General features: G+C 47.4%; 1 protein-coding gene across 3 annotated transcripts in view; it reads left to right on the forward strand.

The window, feature by feature from the left end:
* Window positions 1–27,753, forward strand: part of DPP8 (dipeptidyl peptidase 8) — an 84,305-nt gene that overhangs the window by 26,813 nt on the left and 29,739 nt on the right. For all 3 annotated transcript variants that reach the window (XM_040342279.1, XM_040342280.1, XM_040342281.1), the window contains exons 7-12: window positions 2,039–2,167; window positions 2,275–2,336; window positions 5,887–5,987; window positions 8,579–8,756; window positions 10,179–10,338; window positions 26,517–26,596. In XM_040342279.1, coding sequence (XP_040198213.1) covers window positions 2,039–2,167; window positions 2,275–2,336; window positions 5,887–5,987; window positions 8,579–8,756; window positions 10,179–10,338; window positions 26,517–26,596 — 710 coding nt within the window. The remainder of the gene's footprint in view (window positions 1–2,038; window positions 2,168–2,274; window positions 2,337–5,886; window positions 5,988–8,578; window positions 8,757–10,178; window positions 10,339–26,516; window positions 26,597–27,753) is intronic.

Genomic DNA, 27,753 nt, shown 5'->3' on the forward strand with positions numbered 1-27,753 from the left:
AGAACGGGGAGAGCCGTGTGTAAACACAGCTTTCCCGTTCTTCACTGTGGCGGCATCATCGATCGTATGATCCCTTTAATAGGGGGACACAATCGACGACGTCACACCTACAGCCACACCCCCCTACAGTTAGAAACACAAATGAGGTCACACTTAACCCCTTCAGCGCCCCCTTGTGGTTAACTCCCAAACAGCAATTGTCATTTTTAATGCATTTTTTGCTGTGAAAATGACAATGGTCCCAAAAATGTGTCAAAATTGTCCGAAGTGTCCGCCATAATGTCGCAGTCAAGAAAAAAAACGCTGATCGCCGCCATTAGTAGTAAAAAAAATAAAGGTGTAATAAAACTATCCCCTATTTTGTAAGCGCTATAAATTTTGCGCAAACCAATCGATAAACGCTTATTGCGATTTTTTTTTTTTACCAAAAATAGGTAGAAGAATACGTATCGGCCTAAACTGAGGAAAAAAAATGTTTTTATATATTTTTGGGGGATATTTATTATAGCAAAATGTAAAAAATATTGATTTTTTTTCAAAATTGTCAGTCTATATTTTTGTTTATAGCGCAAAAAATAAAAACTGCAGAGGTGATCAAATACCACCAAAAGAAAGCTCTATTTGTGGGTCTTAAGTGGTTAAAGTATCAGGCGCTGTAGTGACCGGCAGGTGGATACTGGAACATGAACGATAATGTAGATATTCGCCATCACAACAAGGATCTTCTTCGTTTTAAACGTTTTTTAATTAAAGAAAGATCACATCACGAAACAGTGTAGTGCAACGTTTCAGGGTCATGCAGGATCCCTTCATCAGGCATGTGATCTTTCTTTAATTAAAAAACTTTGGATGAAGAAGATCCTTGGTGTGCTGGCAGTTATCGACAATATTCTGTTGCAAGCTGCAACAAAATCGTCAGTGCAAATCTTTGAAATTGCAAGGCTTTGAAATTGCACTAAATTAGGTGTGAACGGGGGCTAAATGCTGAATTGTAGACATACTGCAGCTACTGATTTTTAATAATAGGACACTTAAAGCGGAGCTTCGTCAACATTTTTTTTTTAGCAGCTACAAATACTGCAGCTGCTGACTTTTAATAAATGGACACTTACCTGTCCTGGTGCCCAGCGACGTCGGCAGCAGAAGATGAGCAATCGCTCGTCACTCTGCTGCCCCCCCCCCCACTATCCTCGGTGAGGGAATCGGGAAGTGGAAGCATTGCGGCTTCACTGCCCGGCTCCCTATGGCGCATGTGCGAGTCGCACTGCGCCGTGCTTACTGGTTCCCCGCTGTGTTCTGGGAGTCGTGTGTTTCCCAGAACACAACAGGGGGGGGGCATCTGACGTTCTACCTGCAGACTGTGTGGCCAGAAGTGGGTGCAAATACCTGTCTTAGACAGCTATCTGCACCCCCCAGACAGGTGCCAAATGTGACACCGGAGGGGGGGGGGGGTGTTCCGATGAGCGTAAGTTCCACTTTAGGGTGGAGCTCCGCTTTAACTGTCTGGGAGTTCAGTGGTGTCGGGAACCCTCAAACCTTCTGTGCTGCAACTGCCTCCCAGACCCCCCTTTTCTCTTACCTGTGCCCGATTCTATCCAGCGGTGTGCACAATGCAGCGTCTCCAGCGGCGGTCTCTCTCTTCATTGGACAGATTGATAGAAGCTCCCGCTGCTGTCAATCAAATCCTATGACACAGGGGCGGGGCAGAGTCCTGCTGTCTGTGTCAATGGACTCGGTAGCGAGCACGCACGAGTGCTTTCCGCAGGGGCACCCGATGAAGAGGAGGGGCCTGGCGCGCTGATGGGGGCCCCAGAAAAAGAGGATCAGGGCTGCTCTGCAAAACCATTACACAAAGCAGGTAAGTAGAGGCGGCATGGCTGTGCAAAGTTAAAATATTTAATCCTTCTCCAAATCCAAATGATTTATATAATGTGATTTTCATTGTTATGATAGCTAGGTTCGCATTGTACACTTTCGCCTTTGTGTAATTATTTTTTTTTTTTTTTTTTACCCCTCTCTTTCGTATTTTATATCTCAGCGCCATCAGGTGGCCAGATTCTGCGTATCCTGTATGAAGAGAATGATGAATCTGAGGTGGAGATAATTCATGTGACCTCCCCAATGCTGGAGACTCGCAGGACAGATTCATTTAGGTACCCCAAAGCTGGTGAGCATCAACTTGTGCCTCGGTAGGGAAATGGTCACTGTAGGTGTCTTCTTTTTTTTTTTTCTGCAAATAATATTTTATCTTTGTACTTTGACTCAATTTTTCAGGGACTGCAAATCCAAAAGTGACATTTAAGTTGTCGGAGATCACAGTGGATTCGGAGGGCAGGGTAAGTGCATCATTTACTTTTTTTCTTATTATAGTTTTTAATTTGACCTGTTTAGCCTGTTGATGATGAGCCGCACAACGGAAGGTGAGTGCTGACCGTGGTCCGCACATGGCTATTAAATACTGGGGTTGCTGCTCACCTCCTGCTGTGCTGAGGACAGACTCCGTGAATAATCCCTGACCTCTTCAACGCCCTTAAAATAGTGTATTTGGTTAAAAAAAATTACAACATAGACAAAGCTCAGAAAATGACAATTTTAAATTGCCACTGTCTACTTTAACCACTTAAGACCCGGACCAAAATGCAACTAAAGGACCTTGCCCCTTTTTGCGATTTGGCACTGCGTCGCTTTAACTGACAATTGCGCGGTCGTGCGACGTGGCTCCAAAACAAAATTGGCGTCCTTTTTTCCCCACAAATAGAGCTTTCTTTTGGTGGTATTTGATCACCTCTGCGGTTTTTATTTTTTGCGCTATAAACAAAAATAGAGCGACAATTTTGAAAAAAATTCAATATTTTTTACTTTTTGCTATAATATCCCCAAAAATATGTATAAAGAATGTTTTTCCTCAGTTTAGGCCGATACGTATTCTTCTACATATTTTTGGTAAAAAAAAACACAACAAGCGTTTATTGGTTGGTTTGCGCAAAATTTATAGCGTTTACAAAATAGGGGATAGTTTTATTGCATTTTTATTAATTATTTTTTTTTTTTTTACTACTATTGGTGGCGATCAGCGATTTTTTTTTTTTTTTTTTTTTTTTTTTTTTTTTTTCCGTGACTGCGACATTATGGCGGACACTTCGGACAATTTTGACTCATTTTTGGGACCATTGACATTTTTACAGCAAAAAATGCATTTAAAATGCATCGTTTATTGTGAAAATGACAATTGCAGTTTGGGAGTTAACCACAGGGGGCACTGAAGGGGTTATGTGTGACCTGAAGTGTGCTTACAACTGTAGGGGGGTGTGGCTGTAGGTGTGACGTCATCGATTGTGTCCCCCTATAAAAGGGATCACTCGATCGATGACGGAGCCACAGTGAAGAACGAGGAAGCTGTCCCCGTTCTTCAGCTCCGGGGACCGATCGCGGGACTCCAGCGGCGAAAAAGTCCCGCGGTCACGGAGCTTCGGATCGGGCCGTGGGCGCGCGCCCGCGACCCACGGTTGGACAATAGCACAGCACGTACCGTATTTATACCCCTAAATTGTACCTGCATTCCTGTAAAAAAAAAACTTTAGTACTTAGTTTTGGTGTCTTGCGCGGCGTCCGCCTCGTCGGGTCCGGCGTCCTTCTGCAGTGTCCTCACCGCTCGATTCCCGCTTCCCGCGCCAAGTTTGAACCACTGCGCCGGCATATACCGAGCGCAGTACACTCGGGTATAGTCCGGCAGGCTCAGCTCCTCTCGCGGTTACGTCCTGTACATCCAGGACGTGACCGCGAGAGAAGCCGAGCCTGCCCGACTATACCCGAGTGTACTGCGCTCGGTATATGCTGGCGCAGTGGTTCAAACTCGGCGCGGGAAGCGGGTATCGGCGTATATATCGCGCACCCACGATTTTGCCCTGATATTCAGGGCAAAAAAGTGTGCGGTATACGCCGATAAATACGGTACCTGTACGTGCATGTGCCCAGCCGTGCCATTCTGCCGACATATATGTGCAGGAGGCGGTCCTTAAGTGGTTAAGACCTTATTTACAAGGGCGACAGTGTAAACATAATATGGTTTGCCTTTCACTGACCACTAAGTAGCAGGCGTGTTACTACTATTTGACACAAAGGGATTGATCTGCTAAAACTGGAGAGCTCAAAATCTGGTGCAGCTGTGATTGGTAGGCAATCAGCTTCTAATGCCATGTACACACGATCCGAAAATCGGACAACAGATCGTCCAACTTTTTCCGTTTACTAGTCGCAAGTAGAAATTTAATAGGTTACTAAAGTCAAGAAAATTCTCGTACGACAGAAAAAAAAAAATCAGAAGTGATGTCATGTGTTGTAATGTATTTGTATTTTCGGACGACAACTGTACTGACCAAACGAAAATTGCACGTTCTGGTATAGTACGAGGACAATTTTCGTGCATGTCCGATAATAATATCGGATGAACTGTCATGATCGGCTCACGGAAGCTCTGTACCAACGATCCGATTATCGGACGATTCTTCCTCGGATGACATTTTTCGTACAATATTCGGATCGTGTGTACGTGGCATTAGGCGTTGACAAAAAAAACCTGGAAGCTGATTGGTTTCTATGCAGAGCTTCACCAGATTTTGCACTCTTCAGTTTTAGGAAATCAACCCCAATGCATCGCATGTGACAGTCAGAACTACTGCCAAAAGCAACTCATTTAAGTAAAGTGGTTGTAAAGGCTCAAGGTTTTTTTTTTTACCTTTATGTATTCTATGCTTGAAGGTAAAAAACCTTCTCTGTGCAGCAGCCCCCCTGTGAATAGACATGCAGAGCAGCGGCTCGGAAACAAGCCTGATTGGGTGCCCCCACAGCAAGCTACTTGCTCTGGGAGCACTCAGCAGGAGGGAGGGGCCAGGAGCATCGGTGAGGGACCCGAGAAGTTGAGGGTCAGTGCTGCTCTGTGCAAAACCATTACTCAAGAGTAGGCAAGTATATAATATGTTTACTATTGGGGGGGGGGGGGAAATTGCCTTTAATATCACTTTAAGGACGTTTGATTCTAATTTTAGAGCAGTGGTTCTCAACTCCTGTCCACAGGTCCCACTAACAGGCCACGTTTGCAAGATAACTGAAATACATGACAGGTGAGGTCACTTGCTGCTCAGTGATTGTAGTATTCTAGTCTGCACCTCCCCCAAGGTAATACTTAAAATCAGGCCTGTTGGTGGGTCCTGAGGACAGGAGTTGAGAACCACGGCTTTAGAGGGTACTGCAGTGTCTTGGTTGTCACCCTGTGTGAGGATTAAAGGAACACTAAAGGCAAAAATTATTTAAAAAAATAAACAAAAAACATGTTATACTTCCCTCTACTGTGCAGCTTGTTTTGCACAGAGTGTCCCCGAACCTCGTCTTCTGGGGTCCCTCGGCGGCTGTCTCGGCTCCTCCTCGCTAGAGCTTTCCACCTTCATGCAAGCGAGCGAGCATGGTGGAAAGCTTTTGCGAGCGCGCTCCTGTGACACAGCGGCGGGCATAGCCACCGACTGTATCACTCTGCCCCGCCCCCCGGCGAGCTGCGTCATCGCATGTGATTGACAGCAGCGCCAGCCAATGGCTGCGCTGCTATAAATCCGTCCAACCTAGCCAGTCAATGGCCAGGCTGGAAACCGAAGAGGATCACGGGGACGCGGGTGGGACTTTCGAGGGGTAAGGTAAGTAAAACGGGGGGGGGTTGGTACCGTCGGATGTTTTTTCACCTTTATGCATAGGATGATGCATTAAGGTGAAAAAACATTTACCTTTACAACCCCTTTAATGTAAGGATCGTTTTTATCTGGCTACATATACCATACAGGTTTTTATCAGATCTCGGGGTACTGTGCTGCGAAAACCAACTGATCTTTATTTCTGTAGGTTCTGGACGTGGTAGACAAGGAACTCCGGCAGCCGTTTGAAGTGCTTTTTTCAGGGTGCGAATATATTGCTAGGGCTGGATGGACTCCTGATGGAAAGTAGTAAGTGGTCTGTCTTTTATTTTTATTTTTTTTCATAAATCAAAATAATACTAAACCCTGTAAGATGCAGTTACCACAAAAATAATCATTTTCATTTCTCCAGCTGAAACGGAAACATTAACGTTTAATGTATTAATTAAATTAAGTGCGTTTCCAGCCAAACAGTTAAATACACTATTAAAACACTTGTATTTATACTAGAGATCGACCGATATAATTTTTTTCGGTACCAATATTTCGGCCACCTCTCCGGCCGATAGCCAATATTTATTGCAGATATTTTGCACATTTAAAATATGTTTTTTACTCTGTCATTTTCCTTCTTTTTTTTTTTTATCAACGTTATTGCTGTCACAAGGAATGTAAACATCCCATGTGGCAGTGACAGGTACACTTTATGGAGGGATCGGGGGTCTATAAGATGCTAGTAATCCGGCATCATGACATTGCTTACGGATTACTAGATCCGAGACCCAAACAAACCATCGGCTTTGTTCAGGTCTTCGGCCAGCCGGCGGGTGTGCCGGCTGGTTGCTCGGGCCTGGGATGAAAGAGCCCGGGCGGAAGGTGGCAGGAGGGGGGGGTAAACGTCCCCTCCCGCTGCTTGTAATAATAGCTAAGTGGCTCCTGAGCCGCATTGGTTGTTACAATAAAGCCGACTGTCCGCTCTAAGGCCCCCTTCACATTGAGGCGTTTTTCATGCGGTACAGTGCTAAAAATAGCGCTGCTATACCGCATGAAAAAATCATGCCCTGCAGGCTTCAATGTGAAAGCCCGAAGGCTTTCACACTGAAGCAGTGCAGTAGCAGGACCGCTCCAAAAGTCCTGTTAGCCGCATATTTGGAGCGGTATAGGAGCGGGGTGTTTACCGCTTCTATACCGCTCCTTCCCATTGAAATCAATGGGAAACCGCGGTAATACCGCCCGCAATGCGCCTCTGCAGAGGCGCATTGTGGGCGGTATTGACCCTTTTTCGGCCGCTAGCGGGGGTTAATACCGCACCGCTAGCACCCAAATATCGCAGTAAATACGACGGTATAGCGGCGCTACGAATAGCGCGGCTATACCGTCACCGCGGCTCAACTGCCCAATGTGAAAGCAGCCTAAAGAACCAGGGTGATGCATGCACATTGAAGAAATATTGGTAATATCAGTCAGTTTTTTGACGGATACTTCTAAAAAAGTGAATATCGGCCGCCCCTATAATCGGTCGATTCCCAATTTATACATCCCAGATATAATTGCACAAGTTACATTCCCTTGCTAGGAAACCAATAGCTTTTTAAAGGTTTTTCTCTTAAATTCATTGACGGAAACAGCGTCTTCTATTCTCGACTATAGGGTTATATCGCCACCTGCAGGAGTAGGACACTAGGCAGAAAAATAAATTTGGCACCGCCTATGGGCAGTCCTGGCTGATATAACCCCCCCCTCTCTGCATAGGCAATCCAATTCTGTCTGCCTAGTGCCTAGCTTCATACTGGTACCTCTGGTTCCATAGTTTTTATTTTTTAATTTTTTTTTAGCCCCATCGTGGACAGCGATTTAAACGTCTTGCAGGAACACATTTGACCGGGTGCCTCAGTCAAAGTTGTTAGGAAATCTGTCATGATGGAAATGCTAGTTCCTTGACTGTCATATTGCCTACTGGTTTCAGTACATTGAGTCACCATTCTGGAACACATACTGTAATACAAAGAAACCCCCCCCGGGGGGGGGGGGACAAAGAAATGTATCCTCCCGGAGATAAAGATGCCAAAAAGTGGGCCGTGCCGCATAAAAAAGGGGTTTATTGATACAAAAATTTAGCAATCACGTAAATCAGACACTTTGACACCCATCACCAACACCCAATATAATTTTTTTTTGTATCAATAAACCCCTTTTTTATGAGGCACAGCCCACTTTTTGGCATCTTTATCTCCGGGAGTATACATTTCTTTGTTTCCCCGGGGAGGGGGTTTTCTTTGTATTGCGTTGTAATCTGCCAATGGACACCGCAACTTAATTGGTGAGTCCGCAACTAACGGGTTGCTGTGACAGGAATAATATCCTACACAGTTAATTAACATAGTGAGCATAGGACCTGCACCCCCTCTTTTTTTTCTGGAACACATACTGTATATCAATCAGAAAATCCTTTAACTATAACATTATTGTGGGCAATTGATTGAAAGTATTTAAAACAAAGGTTTAGCATGACAGCCAGGTAACTAGCATTTTAAGGAAGAGAAATGTAATTGCAACCTTCATGCCAGTGGCTTGCCGTGGATGTAGTTCAGGGGTTGTAGAGACTGTGGGGTTGATTTACTAAAGGCAAATAGACTGCACTTTGCACTCCAGAGCTTAGTAAATGAGCAGAAGCTCTGCTGACTCCCATCATCCAATCATGTGCAAGCATAAATGCTGTTTTTATTTTCCTTGCACGTGATTGGGTACTCGGCAAAGTGAAGCTTTACCTCGTTTACTAAGCTCTGGAGCAACTGCACTTGCAGAGTGCGTCTGCACTAAATCAACCCCTGTATTTGTGGAAGTGCAGTGCACAGGTCATACTCTATGTATCTTCTAACTTTTTGTGTCTATATTTGCAGTGCTTGGGCTATCCTGCTAGATCGTCCACAGACACGTCTGCAGATTGTCCTCATCCCACCCTCCTTGTTTGTGGCACCCTTTAAAGACCTATCGGAGCACCATCGGCTGTCAGAATCCACATCGGACTCCATAGCACCACTTGTGATATACGAGGAGACAACAGATATATGGATAAATGTATGTTATTAGAATCTCTTAGGGGGTCATGGGATCAAGATATCAGTTTGTTTGGGGTTTGTTTGAAAAATAGCTGCTCCGCTACTGCACTTCACTTACTGATGTGTGCCACCCAAAGGAATGTACGTGGACCTGTCACTAACCAAATGGATCAAGACAACCTAACATTGACTGACTGCTTCTGTTAAACTAAAGGCCGATACACGCGACTGACTTTCCGACAACAACAGTCCGACAGACGTGTTTTGTCGGACAATCCGACCGTCTGTATGCTCCATTGGACAATTGTTGGAATTTCCACGGACAAATGTTGGCTGCGCATGCTCTCAAACTTAACAACAACAAATGTGTTACGTCGGATTATGCGAGCCAACAATAGCAGAAGTTGCCCATAGGGTGGCGGTAAAGAGCTGAAAAAACACGTGATTTGGTGAATGTTGGCTGAAAATGTTCTGCCGTGTGTATGCAGAACAAGTTCATGGCCAACGCCCCTTCGTACAAAAATCCACGGAAAAGTCTGATGGAAGTCCGATTGTGTGTATGAGGCTTAAGTCTAAACCCACTCTCTGCCACATTCTAAGTGGCGCTTTGCAGGTGGTTTAACCCTTTTTTGGCCGCTAGCGGGGGTTAAAAGCGCCCCGCTGACACGGGGGTGTCTTTTTGTTTTTTTGGGCTATTTGGATGGCCTTCAGGTTTCTGGTCGTCTGTACTTCAAATCTTTATTGTTGCTCATTCACATGGGGGCCATGATTGTCACCACCCTAGGGCTGAGCGTTGGGCCACCTTGCCCTCCTTCTGTTTGGGGGGAGGCCTGCCCACATGGATCGAATATCCGGGCCTGGCCGGACAGGCGAGGTTCCCCGGCGTTTTGACGCTGCTGCCTGGGGTTCTCCCCGGAGTCGTGAGATGGCTGTCCATGCTTGGACTAAGCTTATACACCCCCTGGGGTTCCTGCCCCCCTCATCACCCTCCCTCTACCCCCAGACCCCTTGTCCTCTGTTCTTTCCCTGGTTTCCTACCCTTCCCTCCCTGGTTGTTTTGGCTTTGTTGTGAAGTCATGCTATTCTGTTTTATTTTTCTCTCTTGTAATGTGAAAAAGAAAAATTAAAGATTTTACAAAAAAAAAAAGCGCCCCGCTAGCGGCCAAATACCTCCGCAAACATGACGGTAAAGCCCTGCTAAAAAAAAGCGGGGCTTTACCGCTGCGCCCCAGTGTGAAAGGTGGCGAAATAAAGCCATCACAAAGGTATTGCGCTAGGTTGGTGTGCCCTTTGTTTCTTGTCTGAATCTAGTAAGGTAAATCTGCTCTTTGCACTCTGAACCATTCATTCCCTGCAGTTGTGATTGCGTTGAATATTTCCATTTTCAAAGTGGTGATCTCTAAACTAATTTATTTTTTTCATTCTTTATTCTCTACTGCAGATCCATGACATCTTGCATTTTTTTCCGCAAACCCGGGAGGATGAGATCCAGTTCCTTTTTGCCTCTGAGTGCAAGACAGGATTTCGGCACCTTTATCGGATCACCAGCCTGTTGAGAGGAGCTGGTACTGGTAGGGCAGGAGCTGATCTTTTAGGGCTCAGTAAGTTAACTCTTAAAGTTCACTATACGTATCCATATATTATTATAGATATCTAATGCATAGTTTGTCTGGGGAGAATTTAATAAAACTGGAGCAGCTCTGCATGGCAACCCGATCAGCTTCTTCAGTTAAGCTTTGAAAATGAAAGCGTCAAGCTGATTGGTTGCCATTCACAGCTGCGCCAGATTCCATCTGCTCCAATCCCCCCACATCCCTATAGCATTATGCTACTGGTTGTACACTGTGCAGTTACCATGTAAACATTTACTTGTAAGAAAGAATACTTTATTTATATTGGCTTCAAAACAAATTTTTTCTCATTTTAATGTGCTAATCATGTCTTTTATTTTTGTGTGTGGTACATATACACTCACCAGACACTTTATTTGGTACACCTGTTCAATTGCTTGGTAACATGAATTGCTAATCAGCCAATCACATGGCAGCAACTGAATGCATTTAATCATCTAGACGTGGCGAAAAGCGACTTGCTGAAGTTCAAACTGAGCATCAGAATGGGGAAGAAAGGGGATTTAAGCCCTCATTCACACTTGGCGGACTCCGTCGCTATGGAGTCCGCCTGCCCCCGCCAGCTCAGCGGGGAGATCTGTCCGCAGATCTCTGCTGAGCCGACGGATGACAAGCTCCTCTCTGCTCACTGAGCGGGGAGGGGCTTGTTGGGCACCGCTGTGTCCTATGGAGCGATCTGATGAAAACGGACAGCATGTCCGTTTTCATCAGATCTTATCCGATCCGCATGGACGGATGGGGACGTGGCCCCCATACGTCTGTTTTTAACTGATCGGGTCGGATGTCAGCGGACATGTCTCCGCTGACATCCGAAGCTCCATATCGATGCATGAAACGGCCGTCCAGGTCCGTGACAGACGGGCCCAAAGTGTGAATGAGGCCTAAGTGATTTTGAATGTGGCACGGTTGTTGGTGCCAGACAGGCTGGTCTGAGTATTTCTAAAACTGCTGATCCACTGGGATTTTCACACACAACCATCTCTCGGGTTTACAGAGAATGGTCCGAAAAAGAGAAAATATCCAGTGAGCAGCAGTTGTGTGGAGGAAAATGCCTTGCTGATGTCAGAGGTCAGAGGAGAATGGGCAGACTGGTTCCAGATGTTGGAAATAACCACTCGTTCCAACCAAGGTGAAATAAATCTAGGGTGGTTTTGAATTCCCCCTATTTATTGTAAATATGTATTAACTTGTCTATTCCTATAATTAGCTAGTCTATCAAAGCTTTGATTAAAGTTAATGGTGATGGTACAACAACAATGCTAGCTAGAAAATAAATACACGGCCTAATTCGCAGTTCCACCCAAAAGTGGAACTTCCGCTTTAAGCACTCCTTGCCCCCTTACATGCCACATTTGGCATGTAATTTTTTTGGGGGCGGAGTGGGTACCTTCTCTTAAGTGGGGCTTCCTGTCGCACTTCCTCCTTCCTGTTCTCGGCTGCCTAGGCGGCGACTCCTCTCACCGCCCTGCCAGCAATCTTCTGGGACAAGTCGCAGGTCCCAGAAGATTGCCTAGCCAATGGCAGAGCACAGCGTGACTCGCGCCTGGCCGTGAAGCCGTAAGCTGTCACGGCTGGGTGCCCACAGTTGCTATGATGGCGCCGCAGAGAGGAACTAGGCTCCGGGTGCCCGCATCGCTGGACCGCGGGACAGGTGAGTGTTTATTAAAGGGGTGGTTCACCCTAAAAACGACTTTTTTTTTATTAAACTGGCCCCCCACATTACAATACGATTAAGGCTATCATTATTTTTTTGATGCTGTACATACCTTTGTACAGCATATTCACCCGTTGCGAGTCCCGCGGGAGTGGGCGTTCCTCACATGTCTGTGATTGACATTTTGACCAAAAACTAGCTCCCCCCGTCGCGTAAGCCGCGTCACGGTTGGCGAAAGGAGCCGAACGGCGAGTCAGCGCTATACTGCGCATCAACGTTCGGCTCCTTTCGCCAATCGTGACGCGGCTTACGCGACGGGGGGGGGAGCTCGTTTTTGGTCAAAATGTCAAACACAGACATGTGAGGAACGCCCACTCCCGCGGGACTCGCAACGGGTGAATATGCTGTACAAAGGTACGTACAGCATCAAAAAAATAATGATAGCCTTAATCGTATTGTAATGTGGGGGGCCAGTTTAATAAAAAAAAAGTAGTTTTTAGGGTGAACCACCCCTTTAATAGTCAGCAGCTACACTTTTTGTAGCTGCTGACTTTTAATGAACTAAAAAAACGGGTGGAACTCCGCTTTTAAATAAGCAAGGGTCTAATTTATTTAACAAGGCAGTAGAAAATGCTAACATAAAACACTAAAAAGTCATATTACAGAGCATATAAAACAAAAGGGCATCAATGATATTTTACATAAGGTCGTCCTCTGTATTCGGTAGCAATTAGCTGGACTCAATGGGCAAGAGAGAGTCACTCTAGCTGGCCAGTACTTTTAAAGCTCACTCAGACACCACCCACATAAACACCCACTGCCAGCCTATCCAGCATTCTGACAAATGAGGCCGTCCTCTTCTCTTGCCGTCCTCCAGGAAGCATGCTGTAATCTCCACTAGGGGCAGCAAAAAGTCCATGAATCACTGATTCTGACCCGGGTCAGTAACTGCTGGCTTTTGATGTTCTGTAACTCAGGAAATCAGTAACAGCAGCTGATCTTTGAAGCTTTGTTTGCAGTCTGATCTTTGAAGCTTTGTTTGCAGTCCTGGTAATCAGGCACTTCAATCTTCATTACACCATGCGTTTTGAAGCCAAGCTCTTACTCCCCCGCCAGGGGATATGCATGACTCCTTTCTTCCAGTTGAAGGTTCTGATATGCATTCTTCAGTAAGGATGAGCTCAGGCTTGTTCGCAAACCGCACGTGCAGAACCCGCCAGAAAGTCTGCACTGCACAGCGCTAATCGCAAGCAGTGAGACATTGTTCCGATGCGCGGCTGCAGAGATCGGTAAATGTCTCGCTGCTTCTGATTAGCGCTGTGCAGTGCAGACTTTCTGGCAGGCTCTGCACATGTGGCTTGCGAACACGCCCGAGCTTATTCTTCAGTTGCATATCCCTGCTGGGTTAACCTGCTGTACTGGCATTCCAAGATGACAAATTCCACCTTGGGCCAAACGGTTGTATCAACCAGGCAGTAAAACTCCAGAAATATGAAATTAAACCATGGTGCCTTCCAACACAAGAACACCATCTCTGAATGCACAACACATCAAACCTTGAAGCAGATGGGCTACAGCGGCAGAAGACCACACTGGGTGCCACTCCTGTCTGCTAAGAAGAGGAAGCAGAGGCTACAATTGTCACAGGGTCACCAAAATTGGACAATAGAAGATTGGAAAAACGTTGCCTGGTCTGATGAGTCTGGATTTCAGCTGCGACATTCAGATGGTGGGGTCAGAATTTGGTGCATGGATCCATCCTGCCTTGTATCACTGGTTCAGGCTGGTGGTGGGGGTGTAATGGTGTGGGGGATGGGGTATCACCAGTTCAGGCTGGTGGTGGTGGTGTAATGGTGTTGGGGTATCACCAGTTCAGGCTGGTGGTGGGGGTGTAATGGTGTGGGGGATGGGGTATCACTGGTTCAGGCTGGTGGTGGGGGTGTAATGGTGTTGGGGATGGGGTATCACCGGTTCAGGCTGGTGGTGGGGGTGTAATGGTGTGGGGGATGGGGTATCACCGGTTCAGGCTGGTGGTGGGGGTGTAATGGTGTGGGGGATGGGGTATCACCGGTTCAGGCTGGTGGTGGGGGGTGTAATGGATGGGGTATCACCGGTTCAGGCTGGTGGTGGGGGGTGTAATGGTGTAGGGGATGGGGTATCACCGGATCAGGCTGGTGGTGGGGGTGTAATGGTGTAGGGGATGGGGTATCACCGGTTCAGGCTGGTGGTGGGGGTGTAATGGTGTGGGGGATGGGGTATCACCGGTTCAGGCTGGTGGTGGGGGTGTAATGGTGTTGGGGATGGGGTATCACCGGTTCAGGCTGGTGGTGGGGGTGTAATGGTGTGGGGGATGGGGTATCACCGGTTCAGGCTGGTGGTGTAATGGTGTGGGGGATGGGGTATCACCGGTTCAGGCTGGTGGTGGGGGTGTAATGGTGTAGGGCATGGGGTATCACCAGTTCAGGCTGGTGGTGGTGGTGTAATGGTGTGGGGGATGTGGTATCACCAGTTCAGGCTGGTGGTGGGGGTGTAATGGTGTGGGGGATGGGGTATCACCAGTTCAGGCTGGTGGTGGGGGTGTAATGGTGTAGGGCATGGGGTATCACCGGTTCAGGCTGGTGGTGGTGGTGTAATGGTGTGGGGGATGGGGTATCACCGGTTCAGGCTGGTGGTGGGGGAGTAATGGTGTGGGGGATGGGGTATCACCGGTTCAGGCTGGTGGTGGGGGTGTAATGGTGTGGGGGGATGGGGTATCACCGGTTCAGGCTGGTGGTGGGGGTGTAATGGTGTGGGGGGATGGGGTATCACCGGTTCAGGCTGGTGGTGGGGGTGTAATGGTGTGGGGGATGGAGTATCCCCGGTTCAGGCTGGTGGTGGGGGATGGGGTATCACCAGTTCAGGCTGGTGGTGTAATGGTGTGGGGGATGGGGTATCACCAGTTCAGGCTGGTGGTGTAATGGTGTGGTGGATGGGGTATCACCAGTTCAGGCTGGTGGTGTAATGGTGTGGGGGACGGGGTATCGCCAGTTCAGGCCGGTGGTGGTGGTGTAATGGTGTGGGGGATGGGGTATCACCAGTTCAGGGTGGTGGTGGTGGTGGTGTAATGGTGTTGGGGATGGGGTATCACCGGTTCAGGCTGGTGGTGGGGGAGTAATGGTGTGGGGGATGGGGTATCACCGGTTCAGGCTGGTGGTGGGGGTGTAATGGTGTGGGGGGATGGGGTATCACCAGTTCAGGCTGGTGGTGGTGGTGTAATGGTGTGGTGGATACTTTCTTGGCTTTGGCCTCCTTGGTACCAATTGAGCATCGATTACACACCAAGGCCCCCCTGAGTATTGTTGCTGACCATGTCCATCCCTTTATGACTACAGTGTCCCCATCTTCTGATAGCTCCTTCCAGCAGGATAATGTCACCATGTCACATCTCCAATCATCTCACCTCTGGACCACCATCCCCACCACCATTACACCCCCACCACCAGCCTCCAAAGGCCTCCACACTCACCACATCTCATCCAATAGAGGTCCTTTGGGATGTGGTGGAACGGAGCGATTTGCATCATGGATGTGCAGCCGCCAAATCTGCAGCAACTGTGTGATGTCATCATGTCACTATGGAGCAAAATCTCTGAGGAACGTTTCCAACACCTTGTTGTATCTCTGTCACCAAGAATGAAGGCCAAAGGGGGTCCAACCCGGGACTAGCAAGGTGTACCTAATAAAGTGTCCGATGAGTGTATATACAGTATAACTTCTATCAGTTCAGCCTGGCTTGGCATTGCTTTCAGTGCTAGTTCACACCAGACGCAGTTCTGTGTGCTTTTTTTTTCGGCACTAAAAATGCATGCACAGTGTTTTCCATGTATTCCAATGGTTCCAGTTCACACCAGTGCAGTCAGTTCCAGTCAATTTCTGGTCAGGTTCTGGTGCAGAAACTGACCAAAAACTGACATGACAGGAATTGACTGTATTAGTGCATCTGGTGTGAACTGGCCCTTAATAATGCCTGACATCAGGACATGAAAGGAGCCTCTCTGGTGCATCCTAATTGGACTTCTTTTTATTAAAGGGGTTGTAAAGGTACAATTTTTTCCCCCCCCTAAATATCTTCCTTTCCCTTAGTGCAGTCCTCCTTCACTCACCTCATCCTTCCATTTTGCTTTTAAATGTCCTTATTTCTTCTGAGAAATCCTCACTTCCTGTTCTTCTGTCTGTAACTCCACACAGTAATGCGAGGCTTTCTCCCTGGTGTGGAGTGTCGTGCTCGCCCCCTCCCTTGGACTACAGGAGAGTCAGGGCGCCCACTAACACACAGCTCCTTTCTCTATCTGCAACGTAGAGAGCGTCCTGACTCTCCTGTAGTCCAAGGGAGGGGGCGAGCACGACACTCCACACCAGGGAGAAAGCCTCGCATTACTGTGTGGAGTTACAGACAGAAGAACAGGAAGTGAGGATTTCTCAGAAGAAATAAGGACATTTAAAAGCAAAATGGAAGGATGAGGTAAGTGAAGGAGGACTGCACTAAGGTAAAGGAAGCTATTTAGGAAAATAAAAATTGTACCTTTACAACCCCTTTAAAGCGGAGGTTCACCCTAAAACAATTATATAACATTACATCCAGCATACTTGCGACATGAACAGTATGCTGGTATTTTTTTTTTCCGCCGTACATACCGTTTGATTGTTATTTCCCCCCCCCCGGGTTCTGATTCCCACGGGAGTGGGCATTCCTATTCAGAGGTTGGTGAAAAACTTCCCAAGGCGCATAAGGCGCGTCACGAGTTTTCCGTAAATAACCGACCTGCGAGCCGGCTCTCTACGGCGCCTGCGCCCGCCGTGTAGAGCTAACTGCGCAGGCGCCATATAGAGCCGACTCGCAGGCCGGCTATTTATGGAAAACTGGTGATGCGCCTTGGGAAGTTTTTCACCAGACGTCAATCATCTACCTCTGAATAGGAACGCCCAGTCCGCAGGAATCAGAACCCGGAAGCCGGGGGGGAAAATAACAATCAAACAGTATGTATGGCGAAAAACAAAACAAAAAAACCAGCATACTATTCATGTCGCAAGTATGCTGGATGTAATGTTATATAATTGTTTTAGGGTGAACCTCCACTTGAAGTTTTAAACTGATGTTTTATATCTGTTTATTGTTTTGCAAATAAACAATAAAAGCAGGACAAAGGACTCCATGAGCACCATGGGTTAACTAAAGAGATGGCGTCTCGGAGCTCAATCCTCTTTAGATCCATTAACATCTATGTAGTACAAGGTCCTGCCTGATTGGGTAGATAAGGTAGATCCTCATATTACATGGTTTTAGTAGATCTAAGGTTGATTGCAGGGTCAGAATTGAATGTGTATAGTGACCCTTAGCCATCTGATAAAGGATAAGTCGCATGTCTGACTCCTTCAGCTGAAGCTGCTTGCTTTTTAGACCAGAAACTGTCTATAGTATGTGAAAAGGAGCACAAAGGGCCAGATTCACAGCTGAGATACGCCGTCGTATCTATGCGACTGATTCATATAATCAGTTACGCATAGATAGCCCTAAGATCCGACAGGTGTAATTGTTTTACACTGTCGGATCTTAGGATGCAGTACCGCGGCCGCCGCTGGGGGGAGTTCGCGTCGTAAACCAGCGTCGGGTATGCAAATTAGGAGTTACGGCGATCCACGATGGTTTTCTTTATCGTACATCACGGGACACAGAGCGGCATTCATTACTATATGGGTTATATGGAGTACCTTCAGGTGTAGACACTGGCAATCTCAAACAGGAAATGCCCCTCCCTATATAACCCCCTCCCATAGGAGGAGTACCTCAGTTTTTCCGCCAGTGTCTTAGGTGTTAGTCATGGTTTAGCTTGCCTCCACATCCTTGGGATTAGGTGAGCTAACCGGTTCTGTCCAAAAAAGCCTCAGCGCTAAAGTGGTCAGTAACCGGACCCCAAACCCTTGGGGTATAGCCCATAATGCTTTTCTTTTTAGAGAGCTGGACCCTGGGCCCAGAACTTAGAAACCTTTGGGTGCCTAATGTTTCTGTTGCCAGAGTGCTATATGGGCCCAGGACAGTGGATCCTTCATAGGAACCCAGGGCCTGAAGGTCTAGACATCCCCACCGAGATGGGGGAAGATTGGGCCTCTTGCTTGGCAAAGTCCTGCGGCATGGAGCAGGTAAGTGAGGGGAAAACTTGCGGAACTTGGTTCTTAGCAGGTTTTTTCTGGGGGGTCACAGGGGACATGCCTAAAGTTATGCACTGCATCTGGCAAACTAGTCACATATCATAAAGATAGGATGGCTCTATATGTATTATTCCCCATAAGATGTGACCTCCCTTGTAGTGTTGGAAAAGCATTGAGTGGGGCCTGTGTGATATAAAAGTATATGTGTGTGTCAGAGAGCTGTGCTTACCTTCAAACCTCCAGGCGATGCTCCATTCAGTCTTCCTCCTCACGGCCTGCAAAGCAGGCAAAACGCCGACCTCTGGAGCAGAGAGGTCCCTTCCTCCCAACCCCACCCCCCCCCTGTCGGGAGGGGCATTTCCTGTTTGAGATTGCTGGGGGGGAAGGGCGGGTCAGTGGCTTAAGGAAGGGGCGGCCCTTCCTTGTTTGTTCCATATAGCTCATTCAATACTTTGGAACTGAGGAGGAAAGACCAGAACGGCAAGCACGGGGCGCCGAGGACACACAGTGGCCAGAAAGAATATTGCAGTCTTCAGAAAGACTGTTTTCAAGCCTAGAAATAGGCTGTTTCTTTTCCATCTCATAGTTTTTCTTGCAATACTACTCAGGGGGACAGAATGTTTTTTCTTTCCTAGATTTGAAAAAAAAAAAAAAAAAAAAAAAGATTTTTTTTTTGAAAAAAAAAAAAAAAAAAAAGTGTCATCTAGGGGAGAGGAAGCATTTTTTATCCCCCAAACAGGTGTTTGGGCATTTAACTATTTATAAGTCCCAGGTACCAATAAGTAGCAGGTGTACCTCGGTATTGTACCATGGCATCAAAAAACAAGGGTACAAGAGGTGGGGATTCCCCCAGAGAGTCTGAGGTCTCGGACAATGCTATGCCGCTGCTTACCCCCACAGGGAGCCTTGGGGCCATCGGGATCTGGGGCTGGAGCTGACGCGGGTCAGTCCAACCCTAAGATGGTCACGGAGGAGGTATTACTCACCTCTTTAAAAGAGATGCAGAAAAGCATGGGTAAAATGATAGCCGCAGCTATGCGGGGCAGTAAGCGGAATAGATCTCCGTCGCCCGAGCGCGGACCCTCAGAAGAGGAGGTCCTTTCCTCAGGGGAATTGGACGACCTCTTGGACAAGGACCAAGTAGGTTCAGGGATCGAAGATCCGGATACAGAGGAGTCTGGGGCAGTCTCCCTGAGGGAGAGCTGGTGGATTCAAGGATTGTCGGACTTGGTCCATAGGGCATTCAACTTGCCAGTACCAGATCTCCAGGTATCGACGGTTTCAGCTTTGGGCTCACTGAGGGCGCCTCAAAGCAATGCTGTGTTTCCGATCCATCCTCTATTAGAGGGAGTTTTGTTCCAAGATTGGAACAAGCCAGATAAGATCTTCTTACCACCTACGAAGTTCTCTGTCCTATATCCTATGGAAGAAAAATTTTCCAAAAGATGGGCAGTGGACGCAGCCATCTCATGTGTTAACAAATCGTTAACATGCCCTGTAGAAAACATACAGGTGTTCAAGGATCCAGTTGATAAGCGCTTGGAAGCACTACTTAAGAACTCCTTCACTACTGCAGGGGCAGTAGTACAGCCAGCTGTGGCTGCGATTGGGGTCGCTCAAGCATTATCGGATCAATTTAAGCAGATGCTTAAACTTATTCCTGCCCAGCAGGCAGAAGAATTTTCGGATGTCCCTAAGGCCATATGTTTTACGGTAGACGCAATCAAGGATTCTATCCAGCAAGCGTCACGTTTATCGTTATCCCTTATCCATATGAGAAGACTCTTATGGTTAAAAAGCTGGGAGGCTGAGCCCCCATGCAAGAAGCTCCTGGTAGGGTTCCCCTTCCATGGAGGACGACTCTTCGGAGAAGACCTAGATAAATACATTCAGACCATTTCAAACGGCAAGAGTACTCTCTTGCCAACTAAGAAGAAGGTTCAGGGGCCTGCGTTTAAACGACAGTATTCCCCTGGGCAGGGGCCCTCTAATGCCAAGCAGTATCGACGGCCTCCTGCAAAAGCAAACTTCGGCTTCAACAGCAAATCACAAGGACAGGCTGTTAGAGGCAAAAGGCAGTGGTTTCGCAAACCAGCAAAACCAGCCCCCAAGCCAGCCTTATGAAGGGGCGCCCCCACCCACGAAGGTGGGGGGAAGGCTGCGACTCTTTTCAGAGATTTGGGAAGCCAGCATTCCCGACGAGTGGGTACGGTCTTCCGTGGCCACAGGCTACAAATTAGATTTCCTAAGGTTTCCTCCTCCTCATTTCCAGGAGTCGAGGATTCCAAACGATCCGCCTCGGATTCCGGCCAGTCCTGGAACAGGGGCTGGGTTTCTACTCCAACCTATTCATCATCCCCAATGGAGATGTCAGGCCAATTTTGGACCTAAAGATGGTAAATGCATATCTAAAGATCCGCTCATTTCGGATGGAATCCGTGCGGTCAGCAGCTGCCACACTCCAGAAGGACGACTTCATGGCGTCCATAGACATAAAGGATGCCTACCTTCATGTTCCAATTTATCAGCCACATCAAAGATATCTACGCTTCATGGTGGCTTCGCGTCACTTCCAATTCGTGGCGCTTCCCTTCGGGTTGGCTACGGCCCCCCGGGTGTTCACGAAGGTCCTAGCTCCGATCCTAGCCAAGCTAAGGATCCAAGGGGTCACGATCCTAGCATACCTGGACGACCTCCTAGTCATAGACCACTCGTCTCCCGGCTTGGAGCGAGCAGTGGCCCTCACGGTCCAATACCTCGAGAGGTTCGGCTGGGTCCTAAATCGAGAAAAGTCAGCTTTCCAGCCCACAAGGCAGTTGGAATATCTCGGCATGAGATTAGACACAGAACAACAAGGAGTGTTCCTACCTCTGAGGAAGGTAAAAGCCATCAAGGAATTAATCCTACTGGTTCTAAGCAAGAAAGAACCGACTATTCGCCTATGTATGAGGTTACTAGGCAAGATGGTGGCCACGTTCGAGGCGGTACCATACGCCCAGAGCCACACTCGCATCCTACAGGCAGCCATCCTGTCAGCATGGAGCAGAAGGCCACAGGCCTTGGATATCCCGTTGCCGCTCTTATCAAGAGTCCGACAAAGTCTGTGTTGGTGGTTAGACCCTCAGAATCTACTGAAGGGGAAGTCTTTCAGCCCAGTGGCTTGGAAGATAGTGACCACAGACGCCAGCCTGACGGGCTGGGGAGCAATTTTGGATGGTTGCACTCGCCAAGGTACTTGGGCAAAGCCAGAGAAGCAGTTGCCCATCAACATCTTGGAGCTCAGAGCTGCTCGACTAGCCCTCAGGGCTTGGACGTCAAAATTGCAGGGGTTCCCGGTGAGAATTCAATCAGACAATGCCACGGCCGTGGCATACATAAATCACCAAGGGGGAACCAGGAGTCAAGCCGCTCAGAGAGAGGTGAGCTTGATTCTCCTATGGGCAGAGGCGCATGTGCCCTGCATATCGGCAATATTCATTCCAGGAGTGGACCTTCTTAAGCCGCCAGACTCTATGGCCGGGGGAATGGTCTCTGCATCCACAAGTCTTTCAAGCACTCTGCCAAAGATGGGGAGTGCCGGACGTGGATATCATGGCATCGAGACTCAACAAGAAACTAGACAGGTTCATATCCCGCTCAAGGGATCCGATGGCCTGCGGAACCGATGCGTTGGTTTGCCCTTGGCATCAGTTCAAACTTCTTTATGCGTTTCCCCCGCTCCAGTTACTACCCCGCCTGCTGCGCAGGATCCGGGTGGAACACATACCAGTCATCCTGGTAGCTCCAGCATGGCCCAGAAGGGCATGGTACTCACTCATCCTAAAGATGGTAGTGGGAGACCCTTGGACTCTTCCTCTACGGCCAGACCTGCTATCGCAAGGTCCGATCCTCCACCCTGCCTTACGGCATCTAAATTTGACGGCCTGGAAGCTGAATCCCTGATTCTCAGGGGTAGAGGTCTGTCTCAGAAAGTAGTCTCTACCCTAATCAGAGCCAGGAAACCGGTCTCTAGGGTGATTTATTACAGGGTCTGGAAGGCCTATGTAGGCTGGTGTGAGTCCAAGCGATGGCTTTTCTCGCAAATTTACCATCGATAGAGTATTAAGTTTTCTCCAGCTAGGAGTGGATAAAGGATTGGCATTAAGCACAATCAAAGGACAGATTTCTGCTCTGTCAGTGTGGTTTCAGCGGCCGCTGGCCACCCACTCGCTGGTTAAGACCTTCCTTCAAGGGGTCTTACGTATTAGACCTCCAGTTAAATCCCCGCTTTGTCCGTGGGATTTAAATCTTGTTCTGTCAAGTTTACAGAAACAACCGTTTGAGCCGTTGGCTGAAATTCCTTTGGTTCTACTGACAAGGAAGTTGGTGTTTTTGGTTGCCATAGTTTCCGCAAGAAGAGTATCGGAACTGGCGGCCTTATCCTGTAAGGAACCATATCTTGTTTTTCATAAGGACAGGGTCGTTCTCCGCCCTCATCCTTCCTTCCTACCGAAGATCATATCCAGTTTTCATTTGAACCAGGATTTGGTATTACCATCCTTCTTCCCTAAACCTACTTCCAGAAAGGAAGGGTTGCTGCATACCTTGGATATTGTCAGGGCCATGAAGGCCTATCTTAAAGCTACAAAGAAGATCCGGAAAACAGATGTGCTGTTCATTCTACCGGATGGGCCCAAGAAGGGGCAGGCAGCTGCAAAATCCACCATTTCTAGGTGGATTAAGCAATTAATCACTCAGGCCTACGGCTTGAAAGGGTTGCCTCCTCCAGTATCATTAAAGGCTCATTCTACTAGAGCCATGGGCGCCTCCTGGGCAGCACACCACCAGATCTCTATGGCTCAAGTTTGCAAGGCGGCAACCTGGTCTTCTGTCCACACGTTTACAAAATTCTACAAGTTGGACGTAAGAAGGAATACTGATACTGCCTTCGGGCAGGCAGTGCTGCAGGCTGCAGTTTGAGACCCTCGGATTCCGGGGGCTCCTCTTTTTTGAGTTAAATTTAAAATTTAAAATTATTTTTCTCAACTAAGTTGGATTTATTATGATTTGAGTATATCTCTAAATTAAATCCTTTTGTCTTGGAGATGTTCTCCCTCCCCTCATTGTAAGCATTGCTTTGGGACATCCCATATAGTAATGAATGCCGCTCTGTGTCCCGTGATGTACGATAAAGAAAAAGAGATTTTTAATACAGCTTACCTGTAAAATCTTTTTCTTGGAGTACATCACGGGACACAGAGCTCCCACCCCTCTTTTTTGAGGACCATTTTGGGAGGCATACTGCTTGCTACAAAACTGAGGTACTCCTCCTATGGGAGGGGGTTATATAGGGAGGGGCATTTCCTGTTTGAGATTGCCAGTGTCTACACCTGAAGGTACTCCATATAACCCATATAGTAATGAATGCCGCTCTGTGTCCCGTGATGTACTCCAAGAAAAAGATTTTACAGGTAAGCTGTATTAAAAATCTCTTTTTTCGCGTTCGCTACGTCGCCGCTAGTCTAGTTTCCCGTCGCAAAGTTAGTCTTCGTTTTGGGTGCCTTAACTTTAGTCAGCAATCGTATTGCTGTCTAAAGTATGGCCGTCGTTCCCGCGTCGAAATTTAAAATTTCACGTCGTTTGCGTAACACGTCCGGGAATACGGAAGTACGCTACGCGCGTCGCCGTTCGAAAAAATTGCGTCACTTCGCGCAAAGCACGGCGGGAGTTAAGAAACGGAGCATGCGCAGTAGGTCCGGCGCATGAGCGCGCCTAATTTAAATGTTAGCCGCCCATTTGATTTGGATTGCCTTGCGCCGGACGTATTTACGATACACCGCCGCAAGTTTCCTTTGTGGATCGGGCACTAAAACTGAAAACTTGCGGCGGTGTAACGTAAACGGCTTACGTTACACCGGCGCTAATGTACCTGAATCTGGCCCAAAGTTCCTCCTGCTTGCTGAATAAAAGAATATAAAATTCAAGGACTAATATCTTTTTCAATTATAACAAAAAAATTAGCCTTGAAAATGATGAATAACAAAAAGCATGCACTGAAACCACTAAACATTCCCTCTTATGATTCTCCCTGACAATATTCCGATTTTCTTTGTATTGTATCAGTGAAGGATCTGATTGGAGGGTTGTTAGCAGTCTGGAAGGAGGCAGATCTCCCAACTGATGTGTTCAATATTAAGGATCATTGTTTCTAGTTGTTAGGTCACTAAAAATAATTTTCTGTAAGTTCAGTATATATGAATCGAAGAAAAGACTGGACGGCCGCACTCTGTTGACATCTTTTTTTTGTTGAGGACGGTTTAACCACTTCAGCCCCGAAAGAATTTACCCCCTTCCTGACCAGAGCTCTTTTTGCGATCCGGCGCTGTGTCACTTTAACTGACAATTGCGCGGTCATGCGACGTGACACACAAACAAAACTGACGTCCCTTTTCCCCCACAAATGGAGCTTTCTTTTGGTGGTATTTGATCACCTCTGCGATTTAATTTTTTTGCGCAATAAACAAAAAAAGAACGACAATTTTGAAAAAAAAAATAAGCAATATTTTTACTTTTTGCGATAATAAATATCCCCAAAAATGATATAAAAATAAAAAACAAATTTCTTTCTCAGTTTTGGCTGATACATATTCTTCTACATCTTTTGGGTAAAAAGTTATAGGCCCAGATTCACATACATCGGCGCATATTTATGCCGCCGTAGCGTATCTTCTTTACGCTACGCCGACGCAGCGCAGAGAGGCAAGCACTGGATTTACAAAGCCAGTGCTGCCAAAACTGCGCTGGGTTTCCAAGTCGTCGTAAGTGGAAGTGGGCGTGAGCCATGCTAATGAGGCGTGACCCCATGCAAATGATGGGCCGAGCGCCAGATAGATGTGAATCGCCAACTGCGCATGCGCCGTCCAGTGGCCGCATCCCAGTGCGCATGCTCGCAATCACGTCGGAACTACTCCCTAAGATACCCCGGATCACTGCCTACGACGTGAACGTAACCTACGCCTAGTCATATTCACGTACAACATAAACAACAAAAGATACGACGGCTTGTGTTCCCTGGTTCATACCTTTGCATGGGTTGCGCCTCCTATATGGGGAATAACTTTACGCCGGACGTACGACTTACGCAAACCGCGTATATTGTGCGCCGGGCGCAAGTACGTTCGTGAATCGATGTATCTCCCTCATTTCCATATTTTAATAGAAAATCAATGAGAGCGCCACATGCGTCCAGCGTAAATATGCGCCCACGATACGCCGGCGTAGGCAAGTTACGTCGGTCGAATGAAGCCTATTTTTAGGCGTATCTCAGTTTGTGGGCATGGCGCACAGATACGACGGCGCATATTTGCACTTACGCGGCGTATCTCGAGATACGTCGGCATAAGTGCTTTGTGAATCCGGGCCATAGTGTCTACAAAATAGGGCATAGTGTTATGGCATTTTTAAATTATTTTTTTATTATTAGTAATGACGGCGATCTGCAAATTTTATCGTGAATGCGACATTATGGCGGACACTTTTGACACTATTTTAGGACCATTGTCATTTATACAGCGATCAGTGCTATACAAATGCACTGATTACTGTTTAAATGACACTGGCAGGGAAGGGGTTAAACACTAGGGGGCGAGGAAGGGGTTAAGTGTGTCCTAGGGAGTGATTCTAACTGTGGGGGGGGGCTGGGCTACAAGTAACATGACACTGATCACTGTCATGTCACTAGCCAGAACAGGGAAATCTCCCCGTTCTGCCTCTCGGTCTCACGATCGCAGGACACCGGCGGACATAGAGTTCGTGGGACCCGCATGCACGCTCCCGCGGTGTGCGGCAAACGCGTGTGCGCCTACGAGGTGGCAAATTTAAAGGGACATACCTATACGCCCATTTGCCTGTCTGTGCCATTCTGCTGATGTGTGTTATATATATATATGTGTGTGTGTGTGTGTGTGCGGCGGTCGGCAAGTGGTTAAGATTTCTTCTGGTACAAAGACATCAGAGGCACAGGATCAATGACAAGTGGACATGCTATGATTAAGCTCCCCATAGTGGGGTGAAACATGTCAGCTTTTCATTGATCCTGTGCCTCTGATGTCTTTTTGTTCCAGAAGAAATTTTCAACCGTCTTCAATTAAGGTGTCAGCAGAGTGCGGCCATCCAGTCTTTTCTTCCATTCATTCCTACATGCAGAGCCAGCACCTGTTCCCATCAGCAGGTGGGATGCATTATGAGATGTCTGCCTAGAGCGGTGTTCTTTTGTTGTAAGTTCAGTATATAGTCTTAGTCACAATTTACCACTCTCTGATACTTACAGGTGACTTTAGGTGCCCCATAAAGGAGGAGGTGGCGGTGACCAGCGGAGAATGGGAGGTTCTTGGCAGACATGGATCCACTGTAAGTTTTTTGTCATAACTGTGACCTACCTACCGTGATACTGTAGCTGCTGACTTTTAATATTAGGATACTTGCTGTAATGGTCAGGGGTTCACGCCGTTTACGATATTCCATTCCACCAACCCAAGACCGCTTATTCGACACTCCACAATCCAGCAGATACGATCCATATGGATTTTCCCAGAATAACGAGACACAAGCTCTGTTCTCTGGTTCCAAACGAATGAATACTTTAACGGTAAACTTAGCTTTCTTATATACAGTTACAAAGCATGCTGCAGTAAGAAAAGGAACAATGACACACTCCACCCACAACATCACACAATGGGTGCTTAACGAGTCCCCCTCAATCCACATCTTGGACAGACTTTCTGACTCCGCGATAAGCTATTCCCACCTGCAGCATAATCCCCACCCCTTTAGTGAACATGAGTCAGACGTCTGACCTTTAGAGGGTGCTAAGTCACAACACATATTATCATCAATAGAACTTCACACAATGAAAGGTTCTTGAGAGGCAGACTTAATTAGCACAATAGACAATAGAATGCAATCACAGCAAGCTTTTATCACTACAGCCAGGTAGACTTAATTAGCACCTCAACAGTCTATGTTCCACATTGAAGGAGACACTCTGTTGAACTGTTGTGTTCAGAAGGAACAACTTGTAATATTTCAAGATATCCTGCAATATATGAATTATCATGACTGTCCCATCTCATGTAATCCGAGATATCATCTCTCAGTCATCCTATGCCCCTATTGGACATAGGATGACCCTAGACACAAGAGTCATTGGTGAAGCTGGCACAGGAGTACCCCACATCCTTCAAAAGTCTCTGGGTATCACGGGCCATTCCGTTACACTTGCCTGTTCAGGGTGCCCACGATGTCCTCACCTGAAGCCGATCTGTCCCTCGGCTCCCGGGTGCAGGCGCCGGCATCTTCAGTAAGGGAATCCGGAAGCGATATGCCTTGCGGCTTCACAGCCTGGTTCCCTACTGCGCACGTACGAGTCGCGCTGTGTGTCCTCACTGGTCCCTGCGGTCTTCTGGGACCTGTGTGTCTCCCAGAAGACAAGGGAGGAGGGGCTGGACATATTGTAGATCGCTGCGGAATCTGCGGCAATCTATTGCTGGATGTGGGAGCAAATACCT

This window comes from Rana temporaria, chromosome 3 (assembly GCF_905171775.1).
Source record: "Rana temporaria chromosome 3, aRanTem1.1, whole genome shotgun sequence".
Taxonomy (NCBI): Eukaryota; Metazoa; Chordata; class Amphibia; order Anura; family Ranidae; genus Rana; species Rana temporaria.